The sequence below is a fragment of the Hirundo rustica genome, chromosome 18 (genome assembly GCF_015227805.2).
Source record: "Hirundo rustica isolate bHirRus1 chromosome 18, bHirRus1.pri.v3, whole genome shotgun sequence".
NCBI classification, from domain to species: Eukaryota; Metazoa; Chordata; class Aves; order Passeriformes; family Hirundinidae; genus Hirundo; species Hirundo rustica.
Window position 1 is genome coordinate 2,101,003 of NC_053467.1, and position 16,294 is coordinate 2,117,296.

Sequence of the window (16,294 nt, forward strand, 5' to 3'; positions counted from 1 at the left end):
GGATCAGGATGTGGGCAGAGCCACCCCCCAGCACCGAGGATGGGGATTATTTTCAAGCTGCCTGTGATTTTGGGGTTTGTCCTTCTGGGGCACTTTTTCTGGAGAACAGATGGTTTGGGTTTCCCGTTTTCTGGTGGGGGCAGGTGTGCCTTTGGCAGTGGGAGGGAAGCAGTGGAGATTCCCTGAGATTCCCTGGGCATAGAAAGAGGCATCAGGATGAAAGCTCTGGCTTCAGCCATGCAGTGTGTGTGTCCCCAGGCCACGTCTGGGTTTGGGGTCCTTGCAGGACACAGCGGAGCTGGTGATCCATGGGTTTGCAGGACACTGAACTGTCCCTGTGGTGGGGATGGATTTGTGGGTTTCCTCAGCAGCCTAGGTGGCGAGAAGCTGTGCAAATCAAAAGCTTAGCTTTTGGAAAAATCCCATCTGGGATGTTTATCTGGGGACACCCCAAGGTCCCTCTACACGGACAGCCATGGCTCTGAGATGGGCTTTAGACCTCTTCTCTTCTCTTCTCTTCTCTTCTCTTCTTCTCTTCTCTTCTCTTCTCTTCTCTTCTCTTCTCTTCTCTTCTCTTCTCTTCTCTTCTCTTCTCTTCTCTTCTCTTCTCTTCTCTTCTCTTCTCTTCTCTTCTCTTCTCTTCTCTTCTCTTCTCTTCTCTTCTCTTCTCTTCTCTCCTCTCCTCTCCTCTCCTCTCCTCTCCTCTCCTCTCCTCTCCTCTCCTCTCCTCTCCTCTCCTCTCCTCTCCTCTCCTCTCCTCTCTCTCCTCTCCTCTCCTCTCCTCTCCTCTCCTCTCCTCTCCTCTCCTCTCCTCTCCTCTCCTCTCCTCTCCACTCCTCTCCTCTCCTCTCCTCTCCTCGTCCTCATCCCTCTCCTCTCCTCTCCTCTCCTCTCCTCTCCTCTCCTCTCCTCTCCTTTCCCTCTGTCTCATCTCTCTTTCTCCCTTCTGCTCTTTCTCTCTGTCTTGTCTTTCCACCTTTCTGAGGCGTAAGCAAATTCCAGGAAGGCATCAGTTGTCTTTAACACCCAGAGGAAAAATCGAAGGGAAGGGTTCAATTACTCACATGAAAAATGAGTCTCCTAACAGAGGTCTATCCATTTGCGAGTTGTGCTTGTTTTAAAACTGAATTATAGAGACTGCACATTTTTCCAGAGACGAATGCATTAATTTTTCTCCAAACAGACAAGAGAGAAGCAGAGGGAAAATAAGATAATAAGAGTTTCCACAGTGATTTATATGCCTTTGTGAAAAATAATGGGGGCAGACAGCAGTGTGCTCCAGCAGCTGGGAGGAAGGGGCAGGGGGGTGGCAGGGACGACTGCAAGGAAAACTGCCAGAAGTCCAAGTCTGATTGTTGGTTTTAGATGATATAAGATCACTTTATGTCTCTGACTGGCTTGAAAAATCTCCCTTTCTCTCTCTCTCTCTATATATACACACGCATATAAAATATAGACCATATGATGCACTTAAACCCAGCACAGACCATGGTGTTTATACAGGAAAGGATTGTGTTTCTGGCCGACCTCTCCCCAGCCCTCCTTCTCCTGGCGAAGGATAAACTGGGACCTTTAGAAAACAGAGTGGTGGCTGCAATTTTTAACAGATTTGCTCTTGTATATATTTATACAGGGCAGGCGAGCCCTTCCCCAGGGCCGTCTGCTTGTGCCTGTGGGCAGAGACCAGGGGGGTTGAGTTTATTTTTTTTTTTTTTTTTTTCATCTGTTCGCTTCGGTTTGATTTATATGGTAAAAGAGATATTTTTATTATAGTGCACAGTAAATTGGGCTTTTTTTTTTTTTATTTTATTGCTCATGAGAGCTGTTTCCCAAAATTGGACTATTTATATAGTACACTGATTGCAGTGTATTTCTGTTCTTAGATGTCTAACTGTAGGGAATAAAAAAAAAAAAAATACAGAAAATTAGATGTTTTTTTAAGAAAACCTGCAACTTCTCTTGGAACAAGATGAAATGGGTAACTTTTCCTTGATGTGGCACTCAGCAGCTCCCAGGAAATCATCTTGGTTTGGCGACTAAAGACTTTTGGTGGGAACTGGAGGCTCTGGGAGGTTTTGAAGCAGCTTTGTGGTTTGTCCATTGGTGTAATCCACAGGAAGCACATCCGTGAGGCCAAAGGCCACCAGGGCTGTGGTACCTACACTGATGTTTCTCTCCAATTAGAGGAATGATTCAATGAATTAATTCCCAGCTGGTTTCCCAGCAGAAAATCCTGCAGTGTTCAGATGGATGTGAGAGCGGAGGGAGGCTGGAAGTGATGCTTTAAAGCCAAACTTAAATCTGTTCCAGGGCAGATGGTTAATTGTGTAGTTCCATTTATTTGCCTAATGCAAATCCTGTCCCGTTTGCCCGTGGCACCAGGAGAACCAGATCCCTGTTTGTTTTGCTAAAAGCTGATGTTTCAGGGAATATTCCGCAGCTCCCCGTTTGTGGTCCCAGAGGAGGATGACTCAGGACAAACACTGGTTCCCATGGAAAGGTGCTGGCGTGGGGACAAGCTGCCAACACCGTGCTGGTTTGCAAGGTTCAGCCTCTCACGCTCGTGGTTCCACACCTGAGGAGGTGCTTCAGCATCTTCTTTTTCCCATTCCCAGCCCGGGAAGTGTCTGTGGGGCTGGATTCCTGCCTTGGGCCAGGGGGGTGTTTCCCCAGGGAACTTCCCAACTTCCCAAAAGGGCCCAATTGAAGCCTGTAGAGATTTTTCACAGATTCATGGCTTTTCAAAGGGGAAATTTGCATATTAATAAGAAGCTGTTCAGACTGATTGGCTTAATGTGTTTGGGGTAAGTATAATTAAATGTCAAGGGAAATATATCATGAAGTAATGAAGCTGGAGTTAATTCATCAAAAACCGAATCCTAAAGAGGGAGACAATTCCAATAACAAACAGTTCTTTAACCTTCCTCCTTAAGATGATTTGCTTAGTCAGGGCTGAATTGTGTGATCCTTGAGTGAGAGAGGCAGGAGGTGGTTGTTGGTTTGGGGATGGAGGTTTTTCCATATTTTCCCTATTACAGAGCCTTCAGTCCTGTCTGAGCCCATCAAGAGGTTTCCCCCAGGGCCAGGTGAGGGAAAGCGCAGTCCTGGTCCCTCCAAGAGCAGCAGCAGCTCCTGTGAGGATGTCTGGGAGGATGAACCTGTGTAAGACTTCAGGGGTGCCCTTAGGGAGGAAGAATGAGATTGAGATTTATTTACATCAGGTGCTGGGCCATTTGTACCCATTTTTTATGGTTTTTTTCCCTCATCCCTCAGTCTTTACTCTTTGAACTTTTCAGAGCATGTGCCATCTCCTGCTCTGTTCACATCCCAGCTGGGCATAACCCCCAGCCCACACAGGCACCTCTTTAAAACGAACAAAAATTGCAATGCAGGTGGCGAAACTGGATGGTTTTAAGATCGTAATTGAGGAAGGTGAGGTCCAGGCTGAAGGCTGTGCTGATCCCTGTCAAGGCTGTGGCTCCTGGCATCCTTCTGTGTGATGGAAAGAGGCTGGGAGCTCGCTCTCCATGGTGCAGACATGCAGTGGACAAACAGGCAAGGACCTCCCAGCAAAACTCTGCTTTAGGTGAGTGCTGGGTTCATGGGATTTGTGTCCAGCCATGTCCCCTGCTGTCCCCTTCCAGCAGTGACTGCCCCTCGTGCGTGGTGGCAAGGCAGAAGGGAGCTCTTGATTTGCACAGGGAGAAGGGCAGGGTGTGTAAGGGTGCAAAAGGATCGTGTCCATTGCCTCAGCTGAGATATCCTCCTTTGACACAACATGCCATAGCGGGGAGTCAGCAGGTTGTCATAAAGAATCGCTTTTCATTTGGGAACTACGTTGGAAATATGATGAAATCGCCGTGGGCCTGATTTTCTCCCTTGTAAGAGTCAGCTGGTGCTGCAAGAATTTGGCAAACGGCTCACGCCTGGTGTGTGGAGCTCTGCCACTGCTGGGGCTCAGCTGCCACTGGGAGAGGTACATGGTGCTGGAGGGACCAGAGGTGATGAGTGTTGCATCCAGGTCTGATGGGGACAGGATGAGTTTGTCCTTCCCATTCACTGGGGCTGCTGGGAGTGCTGGGAGAGGGGCTCTAGGGCTGGGTTAAAGAGCTTGTGGCCAGCCCAGGGGGGAAACACTGCTGATGAACCCAGCCCTGGCACAGAAAGATCCTCTAGAAGATGCCTGGTGGTGTTTCCATTCCCATACAAAGGATGGACACATGTTGAAGCCCTGAGGTTCTTCATCTCTTCCTGGTGGGCAGAGGGCTGGGATTCACCAGCAATTAGCCATTGGAAAGAAAACCACTCCGAAAGGCCCTTTTCCCAAAGCCCAGCTGGACAGCCCAGAGGAGGAGGCAGTGCCACCTGTGATTGCCTCAGCTCCGGTGAGTTTCTTGTTCCAGCAGAGAAAATCAATGGCTTGCAGGGCTAATGACATCAGGGAGTTTCTGCTTGTCAATAGCACTTAGGCACCGGTGGTCTCCAGATGTGCTTTTCCAGCGCAGTGGATTTTTTGGGAGCCTCTTTGCGCAGTCTCCTCTCCCGGACTGGTCACGGGATGCTGGGACATCGGGGTCACATCTCAGCACAAGGAGCCCCTGAGCACAGTGCTCCCCTCAGAGCAGCAGCTCAGCCCGTCAATAATTAATCAGAGCAATTAGACAGAGGGATTGAGTGCCGTAATTAGCGCTGATCCGCACAACCTTCATCCCCAGGAGAGCAGTGGGGCAGGAGCTGAGCACGGGAGGCGCAGCGGGGGCGCGGGGCTGGCGAGCAGAGCCCCCTCTTTGCCTGCAGATGCTGCCCCTCACTGCACAGCCCCGTGGCTCTGCAGCCAGAGGGGCTGACGTGAAGGGGGCTGACATGAAGTCCCCCTGTGCCGCTCCGATGGGGTCTGCTGGGGGTGTGTGACCCCCTTATCTCGGGGACACCGCTGTTTCCTGCCCGGTCACCTTGGCTCAGCTCCGTGTGCCCTGGCTGCCCTGCCCTCAGCCCAGGATTGTTGCTGCTCCTCCTGAGCAGTGTCACAGCCTGAGGTGCAGGAAGGGTCTTCACCTCTGGAGTTATCAGCAAGCAAGCTGCATTCTCCACGGCATTCCTTAGATGGATTTCCCAGCTCCTCAGGAAGGGACGAGGCTTCCTGGCTGTGACCTCGGGACAGGGTGATACCAGCTGTTTCCTCCTTCAGTGCTGCACTGGGAGCTCAGCATCCCAGTCCCTTTTGGAGGCAGTGAGATTCCTGGAGTGCAGCAGCCCTCTTGTTAGAGGGTAGAAACGAGCTGAGACACAGACTTTTTGTTTATTACAGCATGAAAAGAGTCTTTGTTTATCTTTCTTTACAGTTTAGTTATCTTGACTCTAACTATACACTGACTCTGGCTGCAGCAAACTCTTACTACAGGTTTCCCCTGCAGCTTCTGACTGTTGAGTATTTCCTGCTAAACGCTGAGTGCAGGTATCAGTTTTCAGACTCTGACTGCAGGTTTTTACCTGGCTAGACTGGCTGCAGGTTCTAACAACAGGTTCTAACTGCGGACTCAGACTGACCTCAGAGCAGTGATTTTTTTTTCTCTTCTGAATCGTCCTTCTTCATTATCTCCTCATTCTCTCTTCCTCAAGGTTCTTCTCCTTTTATGATCCTCTTCTCACTGGCTAACCCGCTTTTTTATCACACTTACCTTTATTGGATATATTTTGTGACTTACCAGGGGTGAGGCTGAATTGGGTAATTACCAGAGCTGGTACTTATTAGGGGCAAGGTCTCCTGTATTCCCTTCTCCTACACTGGAGTGGTTTTACCTTAACTGCTGAGGTGGTTTAACACAGTGGTGAAGGGAGTGGATGTGCCCATGGCACTTGGGGTGTACCTGGGAGGGTCACCCGAGGACACAACCCTCGGGTGGACACACGGACACCTCTGCCAGGACAGGATGATGGGCACAGCACGTGGCTGGATGGGCATGGCTGCCTGCCCTGCCCCACTGTCACCCCTGCCCTGCTGCACGGGCTGGGTTTGGGGCTGGCACCGCTGGCTGTGGTCAGTGCTGGTGCTCTGGATGGGGCCAGAAAAGACAGAGAAACCTCGTGGGGGCTGCATTTGAGGTGGAGGTTTGCACCCATGTCAGTCAGACTTAAACTTCCGAGGGAGCTGAGCTGGAAGGAGAGGAGGGAGGGGCAGGAAGGCAGCTCTGCTGAGGTGCTGCCTGACAGACACGGTGTGGAAACAGCTGCTGCTGGCTGCAGACGTAATGAGACACATAAATACTGAGACTTGCTCAAATAAATGCTGGCATGCGCCGTAAGGACAAGCCTGGGAGCTCCCAGGGCTGCTTGCTGCCTGAGCAGATTTGGGGGCTGGGGCCAGGAGAGGCTCTGCCTCTTGGAGAGCGCTGTTTTTGGGAAGGTGGCACATAAATGGTGTGCCCTGTTTGCCCCCAGCAGCGGTGGCTGTAACCAGGGCAGCACCCAGCACTGCCTGTCCCTGCAGCCTGGGCTCTGGCACAGGTGTAGGTGACTGCCTGCCACCAGCTCTGGGTTTTGGGGTACTTTGGTGAGTTCCTGAAAGTGTCAACATGTCCCGTGTGCTCTGAGAGCTGTCCCTTGGATCCCAGTAGAGCTCAGTGCATCGTGTTCCCAGAATCCCAGGGTGGTTTGGGTTGGAAGGGGCACTAAAGCTCATCCCATTCCAAGCCCCCCTGCCATGGGCAGGGACACCTTTCGCCAGCCCAGGTTGCTCCAAGCCATGTCCAACCTGGCTTTGAACGCTTCCCTGGGCAACCTGTGACAGGATCTCATAGTAAAGAATTTCTTCTTAGTATCTGATCTGTTTTCTTCATACTTCAACTCCTCTGGAGTACTGGAGATGGTAAAAACCTGTGTGCTGGGAGGGACCCCCCTGCTCTGGGCACAGGAACCCTGCCGCGGTGGCAGGACAGCCACCTCAGCGCATCCTTGGAAGCAGAGATCCCAGGGATTGTTTCCTGCTAGTGCAAATGGAGCAGTCCTGCTGGACACCTTCCTGGCCGCAGCCAAGGGAGAGAACCGCGAGTATTTCAGCAGGTGATATGCTCGTCCTGCGTGGTTTGCAGTGCTCCCATGGGGATGGGAGGGCAGACACAAAGGACATTCCAAGGCCCCTGACTTGTTTTGTGAATGTGCAGCGTCCTCTGGGAGATGACAGTTGTATCACAGATCCCTCCAATAACACCAAAATTTCCCTGAGCGCTATCTTTATGCAGAAGGAATTCCTCTACAGCAGGATGGGTAAGGATAGGAGAGACCCAAGGCTCCTTGTCCTCTCCTAGGACTATTCCTGCCTCTAATTTTGCTCCAAGCTCAGCTTAGCCCATCCTCATTAAAGTCAGCAGCAAGGGTGTCCTTTTGCTATTAATGCCAGTTGGATTTGGTTTTACATCCAACAACACAAGGAATGAGTTTCTTTTTCCCTTGCAGACCTCTCTGATCTCTTTTGCCCCTCTCCTTTCAGCTTCCTCAGCCTCACAGCTTTTCTTGGAGGTTTTTATTTTTTTTTAAATTTTCTCTCAGTTTCCTGAAATGCATCTTTCCGTGTATCGATTTCAGCTGAGATCTAAAGGAAGGAAGGCAGAGCAGGAGGCTCAGCTAACTCCCATGTACACTCACAGCTCATCAAAGCAAACACAGAGCCCTGTGAGAGCTGCTGGGGCAGCACAGCCCCTGGGCTTAGCAGCTGGCCTCACGGGAGGGAGGAATTAATCTCTTTAGGCAGCATTTTTGAATTTATATATCCATGCACGCTCCCGGTTACATCAAGTTATCACTCTGGCTAGAGCATCTTTCTTTTCAATCATCCCCTGAACATGCTGTAATGGCACTTCTGGGAGTGTGGGCTGGAGCTGGGGGAAGGGGAGTGCTCGTCAGAGCGAGTTTTGGGTTTTATATAAATTCCTCTCGCAGAGCCACTGCTTAAAATGATTTGGAAGAAAAAGAGAGATGGAGGGGGAAGAAGAAGACAAGTTGCTGGTGGCAGCACTGGCCCAGGGAGCAGCACACACTCCTCTGGGGGCCTGAGGCTGCAGCAAGCCACGATGCCGGCTGTGCCTCAGTTTCTCTGTCCTGCTGGTTTGATAGCTCCGTGGTGGAGAAGGCTCTGTGTTTCCCCCAGGGCTGGCAGCTCTGTCACATGCCTGTCACCACGGTGTCTGGCTCCTGCCTGGAGACAGAAATTCTAGCACTGTTTCTGTGGAGAAGTCAGAGATGAAACAAGCCCCCTCAGACAGTTCCTTTTCCCTCTCTGCCCTGCTATTCCACCCTGTCTAGAGGGTCCCATCCGCCCCGTGACCGTGTTGCATTTCTGAAAGCAGGTTTGGCCCTTCCTTACCCTTTTCCATGGGACCCAAGGTCCCACAGCTGATTGCAGAGCTGTGGGGCTTTCAGAAGGAGCAGCGTTTCTTTGACAGCAGTTTTCCCTGCAATGACCCCTTCAGTGGCACTTCCTTAAAAACAGCGCTTGCCACCACGACAGACTTCCTTTCCCACCACTGCCTCGGGCTGGGGTGCTCCAAATCCCAGCCAGACCCTGGACATTTCCCGGGAGGAAAACCAAGCTGCAGCAAAGCTGCTGAGCAGGGAGAAGCTAACAGAGGGCAGATTTTGCTTTTTGCTTTAAGGTGTTTGTTACACATCCGTGCCATGACAGCAGGGAGGGTCCTCGGGTACTCTTAACACCTACCCAGGGGTTTTTTCCTTCCCCACCATTTCCTTGTGTGTACCTCACTGGTTGCACCAGCACCTCAGGCTAGTGGCAAAGGTGGAGAAAGCACCTGGCAGCTGGAGCAAGGTGCCCCCCCAAAAAAAGGTGTTTTGGGGTCAGCAGTGCCCCCCCTGCTTCTGCTGTGTCTCACAACCCTTCAGCACCTCGCAGGCTGTGCAGTGGGAAGATCCTGATTGCCAAAGTCACCACCAGCACCTCTGGGAAAGCCCAGGGCTGTGTCCAGGGGTTCTGTGGGATTTCTTTATCCCACAGGTGTAAAGACCTGAGCACCCTTCTGGGGCTGCAGCCTGGGCAGTGGGAATGCAGCCAAGGATAAGAGTGAACATGCAGCACTCAGCAGAACACAGCCAGAAGTCTGTGCCACTCTCCTGCCCCTCTCCTGGTTGTTCAGTGCCTCCTGCTCTCGCTCAACATCAACACTCAGCTGTGGAAGGATGTTACAGGGACCAGTGGGGATGGGATGCTTTGGGAAGGCTGAGCTGGAACAGAGACTGCACAGAGCTGGAGAATAAAGCAGAGATTTATTAAAAGGCCTTTAGGATCCACCTTGGGCAGGACAAGAGCCTGGCCAGGGCTGCACCCAAGGTGGACCCAAAATGGGCACAAAATGGACAAAGGGTCACGAGGTCTCACACTTGGATCAGTTTTGGTCCATTTGCACTTTGGGGTTGAATTGTCCAATTGCAGCTCCAGGCTGTGAGGTCCCATCCTTCTTGTTCCTCCCTCCAGCCACCGCTGTTTGTGCTTTTGGGGCTGAAAACTTGTCCCAGTTGTCCTTGGTGTGCATCAGGAAAAGGATTTGTTTTGTGTCGCTGCTGTGTGCAGAGAGCTGAGTGACCCTGAGTGTGAGCTCAGAGCTGCACCCTGGGCAGCACAGGACCTGAAACACAGGGAAGATAAAACTGAAGGCATCAGATGGAGCTGGCAGGCAGTGGGGAATGGGGTACCAGTTGATTTCTTCACCTTTCCAAGGGATCAGGTGCTCCCAGATGATTCAGTAGCTGCAGGGCAACACCGCCAATTGGCAGATTGGCAAAAAATCATGGCAAATCCCACGGTGGAATGATGTGCCTGCTCAGCAAATGCCACCCTTATTGTCAGCAGTGATTCCCTTCGTCTTCAGGTCCCTCAGGATGCACGAGAGTTCTTTCAAACTCCTCAGCTTGCTTATTCCCCAGCCTGAATGTCCCAAATTCTTGGAATTCCCCCCAGACAGAAACCCTCAGCAGAGTTTTGACTTCTCTGGGAGCACGTCTTTGCTCAGGCTCTGTGTATCGTGGTTGCAAAGGGAATTGCTTTAGGAAGGGCCATTCCCCGCTCTCTCCTTCGTAACATAACAGCCTGGGGTTTGGTTATTATTGCTGTTTTTAGCTGCTGCTGGCTTTTCCTTGCTGCTTTTTTGATAGATGGGTTCAATTTTGCTGGCATATTGCACAGGTTTGCAAACCAGATGTGGGTGCAGCAGGACGGTGGCAGTGGGGCGGGACGGGAGCGCAGCTCATCTCACACGCGGGGTCAGAGCCCGTGGGGGCTGCAGCTGCCACCACAACTGCTGGTGGCATGGTGGTGAACCCCATCTCTGATGGTTTTGGCTGCTTTTTTTTCTCTGCTAAGGTTGGGATTGATACACGGGAAACGTAGGCTCGCGTTCGGACTTAGACGTTTATTAGTTCTTATTTAGAGTCTCACCAGTTGTGAGTTTTAGCTAACAAGGTTGGAAGTGGAGATGAAATGGCTGCTTCTAACTCTTACCAAGGTTAATTACCCAATAACGAGGCGGCACCTGCATTATTTATATTTCTGAGCCAATAATGACCACCCAAGGCCTGCAATGCGCACCTTTTTCACGCAATTACAGAAAACCCCCCAAACCCATGAAGGAGAAGCAAGAAGAAGGTGAAGAAGAAGGACCCAGACAACGCCCAAACTCCCCCATATTAACTCACATGTATTACTACACACTCAAATCCCCAAATCCAAGTTTCCAGAATTCCAACACCATCCGTTCCCCCTGGGAAGGACGGGACCGTGGGGAGATCAGGGAAACTGCTGAGGGCCGGGGAGGCAGGATGGATTTGTGTGTAAGCAAATGATGGGGGTGGGAATCTGGCATTGTGATGGTGCTCCTGTCTGGGTGTGGTGTGGCATGCAGGTGGGATGAGGAGGAGAGAGAGAGGAGCTGGGAGTCACCTCCTCCCATTCCTGGTGGAACATGAAGGAGCTCAGGGTATCCAGCCACCAAATCCTGTGGCTCTTTAGCAAATCACACCCAATCCTGGCCCAGGAGGGCTCTGAACTCTCAAGGAGCAGGATAGACCCTGGCCCGAGCCTCAAGCCCCTTCCCACTTCAGTCCAGAACTTCCCAAAGCAGCCCGTGTGTGGGATGTCTTGGGGTGAAAGAAGGAAATTGCTGAGGTCAGGGGGCTGATGTTGCACATTTTTATGTGGCAACAACTTGCTGCCTTCTTGGAAATGCCAAAAAATAAAGTCTTGCATCCTGGCCCTTGAAAATTCCTCTGTGCTACAGGAAGGGAGTGTTGTTACTCTGGGAATTCACTGTTATTCCAGGGAATTAAAGCCTCTGTGCAGAAAACCCCAGTGTGGGCAGGGAGGAATTTAAAGGGATAGGGCGTTAGGGTGGTTGAGGTGTGCTGTGCTGCAAGAAGGGAGGTGGGGTCTCATCCAGAGGGTAGGGATTGAACATTGACAAAATGAATTCAGGTCTAATTCCAGGTAAATGGGCAGCGAAAGGAAGTGGGAAATCAAGGATGAGTTGAGGTGCTTGCTGGATCAGAGCGTTATGGGCCTCCTGCCAATAAATGCAAGGGAGGGAAGGCCCTGGATCCCCGGGACATCCCCAGGGCACTGCCCACATCCGGGATTTTGGCACTAACGTGTCCCTCGTTCCCCCTCTGGCAGGGAGCTGATGCCCAGGACACTGGAGGGGCAGATCACCATGGAGAAGACCCCCAGCTACTTCGTCACCAAGGAGGCCCCAGCCCGCATCTCCTCCATGTCCAAGGGCACCAAGCTCATCGTGGTGGTGCGGGACCCCGTGACCAGAGCCATCTCGGACTACACCCAGACGCTCTCCAAGAAGCCTGACATCCCCACCTTTGAGAGCCTGACCTTCAAAAACAGGACTACGGGCCTGATCGACACCTCGTGGAGCGCCATCCAGATTGGCATCTACGCCAAGCACCTGGAGAACTGGCTGCTCTACTTCCCCATCGGGCAGATCCTCTTTGTCAGCGGGGAGAGGCTGATCAGCGATCCCGCGGGGGAGCTGGGCAGGGTCCAGGACTTTCTGGGCCTCAAGAGGATCATCACGGACAAACACTTCTACTTCAACAAGACCAAGGGCTTCCCGTGCCTGAAGAAGGCGGAGGGCAGCAGCAAACCCCATTGCCTGGGGAAGACAAAAGGCAGGACCCACCCTGAGATCGACCAGGAGGTGGTGCAGAGGCTGCGGGACTTCTACCGGCCCTTCAACATGAAGTTCTACCAGATGACAGGGCAGGACTTCGGCTGGGACTGAGGCTGAAAGAAATAATTTAAGAAAAGGAAAATATAATATAATATATATATTTTTTTTACCTATCAGTAGAGAGGGGGGGAAATACGGAAGGAAAAAAAAAAAAATAATAGCTGTGCTGAAACATGATTTGCTCTGATTTGTTTGTTTGTTTGATTTCTTTTTTCACACTGCTTTGTTTCTTTTCTCCTCTCAAAGAAGAGGTGCTGTGGACATCCCGAAAAGGAGGCTGTGAACAGTGGTCTGGTCCTATTGATGTGAGCAGCTTCCCTCAATGGGCCCAGGGTTTAGCACTGCCTCTGTAAAAAAAAAACACAGGTGCAAAGCTTTTAGAAGTGACAAGGGTGCTTGGGGTAGCTCAGAGTCTTCCTGAAAGTTCAGCCAGGTTTTGGCTTGCGAGTGCCATTTTGGCCAGACCTCACCACTTCTGACAATAAAACAAAGGTGGCTTAATACCTAATTTGGCTTTCCAAACGTTACCTTAGGGGATTTTTTTATTGCATGAAACATTTGGTGAATTTTGCTTCCACTTATCCAATTTTTTGTTTTACTTTTCCCCCCCTTAAATCAAGCTCTTTTCATCAGCCAAAGTTATTTTTCCTCTTGAGGAAGCCAAAACCAATAATCCTTTGTTTTGTTTTGAGACAAAATAATTTTGGTAGCCAAAAGTGAAAGAGCATTAATGATTCTTTTGACTCCGTAATGAAAATTGCCAGGCAGTCAAAAGGCCTCATTCACGGGAGCTGGCTCTAAACCAGTGTTCTCTCTTGCATCCCTTTTGCTACTCTGACAGCAAAATGGTTTTCTAAGGGTTTTTGTCGAAGGGGGGCCCATCTGAGGGGATTTTGGGGGTGGGAAGGAGGGTCCACACTGAGGTGATGCTCATGGCACACCCTGAAGGTGTTGGGAGGACTCACCAGGAAACTTCTCGGTGTCCAGTGGGCATGGTTTGAGCCATAATGATGAATGTTTTAAGTTGGGCCAGCCTTAAATAGACTGGAGGAAGGGTTGGTTGGGAAAAAGTGAACAATAATCATGTCCAGGAAGAGGAATGAGAAAACAATAGTTCTTTCCTAAAGGAGAACTCAGGGGGAACAGAAGGTTGTGAAGGGCTTTAAAAACTGTCAGGCAAAATGAATCTCCTTTACCACGTTGTTTTATTTCAGTGACATAAATCTGTTAGTGAAGCAGAGTCTTTTATTACCATGGGCTCATTTATCTGCTGGCTCTTGATCTTCAGCATTTCTGAGCCGTGGGAGCACCCCTGGTGCTGCATAAACAAGATGGTAATGCTCCCTCTCCTGAGCCCGACTTTGAAAAGCACCTGAGGGAGTCAAACAAACCAAGTGGGGATCCCCCAGGAATGTGGGTAGGAAGAAGCCTGGGGATGAAGTTCACTGGCTGCTTGCGTACCAGCCAAGATCTTAATAAAATCCCAGCAGGGCAGAGATTTCAAAAGAGTCCAAAGAGAATTGTATCAGAGGTTACAGTTTCTCCTGAGTGGGAGGCATTTCCACCTCGGAAGGTTAGGAGAGGAGTTTGGCGACCCACTCAGCCTTGTGTCACTGAGTTCCTCTGCACGTGTTGAGCCACATCTTCTCCTGGCTGCCCTAAACCACCTCTCTACTCAGCCCTGCACGCCTCCTTCAGTTCCCAAGGATGCTGAGACCTGGAACCTTCCTACTCCCTGAAGGCACAAACCCACGGGGTTTTGCATGCCAGGCTCGTTTCCCAAGGGAATGAAAACAGCTTCCTTCAACTCGTGAGGCCCCAGGAGCTTCTCCCACAGGTGCCATTGCAAAGCCCTACCTGAGCCCAGGGTCCGTGCCCCAGCTGCAGAGAAGTGGTGATGGCTTGGTGGCACCAAGGCCAGACTGTGCTCAGCGCTGTGTCCTGGTGTGGCACAGCTCCGTGCCACGTTCACTACCTCCACTGACGCTTTCCCCATTTATGCCCCATTTTAAGGCCTCTATTGGCAATGTCCCGTGCCACATCTGCAAAAACACTTTGCCTTACAGCAGAAAGAGGATGAGGCACCACACAGACCTCCAGGAGTCCCTTGTCTTGTCTGCCTCCCTTCAGCCCCCCAATATTCACACAAGATGTGACATGAGAAGATCGGAGATGGTCACAGAGCTTTGGCTCCATGAGACCATGGTCCCTCCTGGCATCTGCAGTTCAAATCAGGAGCTGGGAAAACGTTGGGCTCTTGGTGATGGTCTCTTCAGTGTGTCACAGGAGGTGAGGGGAGATCTGCCTGTGCTGGTCACAAGGGGTGTAAGGCATAGCCAAAAGGATGGCGGGTAATTATTAGGAAAAATATTCTAATAGCAAGGCTTTTTGTGGCAGGAATGGGGGATGGACACCTTCCCACGCTCTGCTCTCTCATCCAAATGGAAAAGCCAAGGTGGTAGTGAGGATGAGGCATCAGTCACTCACAGGCATAGCCAAACAGTGCCAGCGCCGGCAAGGCACAAAATCTGAGGTCTTGCCAGCTGAAAAGGAGATTTAAGCGTGCAATTTCTTTGGTCTTTCAAGGGGAATTAAGGTTGGGATAATCTGGACATGCCTGTAACAAATGATTGTGGTTAAAGCCCAGCTGGGATCTCAGCCCCACTCACTCGCTCCGCAGGTGGGACGGGGGAGAGAATTGGAAGAGTAAATCTAAGGGAACCTGTGGGTTGAGATAAAGACAGTCTAACAGGTAAAGCAAAAGCTACACACACAAGCAAAGCAAACCAAGAAATTAATTCCAGACTTCCCATGGCTGCTCAGATGCTCATCCCCAGGACAGCAGGGCTCCCTCACTTGGAATGGTGACTCATTTGGAATGGTGACTTGAGAAGACAAACACCATCAACCCCAAAAATTTCCTGCTCCCTTCTTTCCCCACTTTTATAGGCTGAGCATGATCCCATATGGTCTGGAATATCCTTTGCATCAGCTGGGGTCAGCTGTCCTGGCTGTCCTCTCCCAGCTCCTTGTGCATCCCCAGCCCCCTCACTGGAGGAGCAGGAAAAGCCTTGCTGCTGTGTGAGAACTGCTCAGCCACAATGAAAACATCCCTGGGTTATCAATATTTGTGCTCTCCCAGCACAAATCCAAACCACAGTCCTGTGAACAAAACGAACTCTACCCCGGCCAAAACCAGCAGACAAATACAAACCTCACTTACGAGTAGGATGTTGTAAAAAAATCAATATAGTTATATTGCTGTTTTCTCCCCTGCAGTGACATTTGCACTACTATAAAGCAGCTTTATAGGGCCACAGGCTGGTCTCCCTGTATTGGGCAAGCTGCAGCAATACCAAGCATTTCTTACAGCTGAGTGTCTGCACCTGCCACCAAATCCCTGCCATCAAATGAGCAGAGCCTTGATGTGCACACAAGCCCATCAAATGTGCCTTTAAAAACCCTTCCCAGCACATCAAGCTCAGCCACTTAGGAATACTTTCCCCTAAATACTTCAGTGTTTTACTCCCCCTCGTTTCCAAGGGTTTGGGCACCTTGTTGCACACCTTGTAAAGCTATTTAGGGATCTGAGACTGTGATTGATTGGTTTTGATCCGGGCCATGAGTAGTTTTGAAAATCCCTCCACATATGAACAATGGCTTTTAAAAAGAGGTCATGCAACCAAATTGCTTTGAACTCTAATAGCATTTAAGCCTCTAAACTCTTTAGGCTTATTTGAAAATCCAGCCATGAAGTTTAGATTATTTTAACCTAAGAAGAATTGGAGGTAAACTATTGAAAACCGCATCCCTCCTGGGCCTGCAGTGCTGAGCGTGTGTATTGGAGGGGAAATCAAAAGTAGCTATAAATAAAAAAGTGACCTGTGTAGTGTTTTTCTTGGGGGAAAAAAAAAAGAAAAAAAAAGAAAAAAAAAGAAAAAGAAAAAAAAAAGGCAGAACAATCAAAACATTAACTGTGAGAAAATTATTAGGCTATTAAAATGCTTCTGGTCTCAATAATCAAATCTGCCATTAGGCACTGATGAAGCCTAGGC

General features: G+C 50.4%; 1 protein-coding gene across 1 annotated transcript in view; it reads left to right on the top strand.

Annotated features, from left to right (window-relative positions):
- Positions 1 to 13,084, top strand: part of LOC120760943 (heparan sulfate glucosamine 3-O-sulfotransferase 3A1-like) — a 30,799-nt gene extending 17,715 nt beyond the window's left edge. The window contains exon 2 of the mRNA XM_040081724.2: positions 11,672 to 13,084. Coding sequence (XP_039937658.1) covers positions 11,672 to 12,290 — 619 coding nt within the window. The 3' untranslated portion in view covers positions 12,291 to 13,084. The remainder of the gene's footprint in view (positions 1 to 11,671) is intronic.
- Positions 13,085 to 16,294: the final 3,210 nt, after the last annotated feature.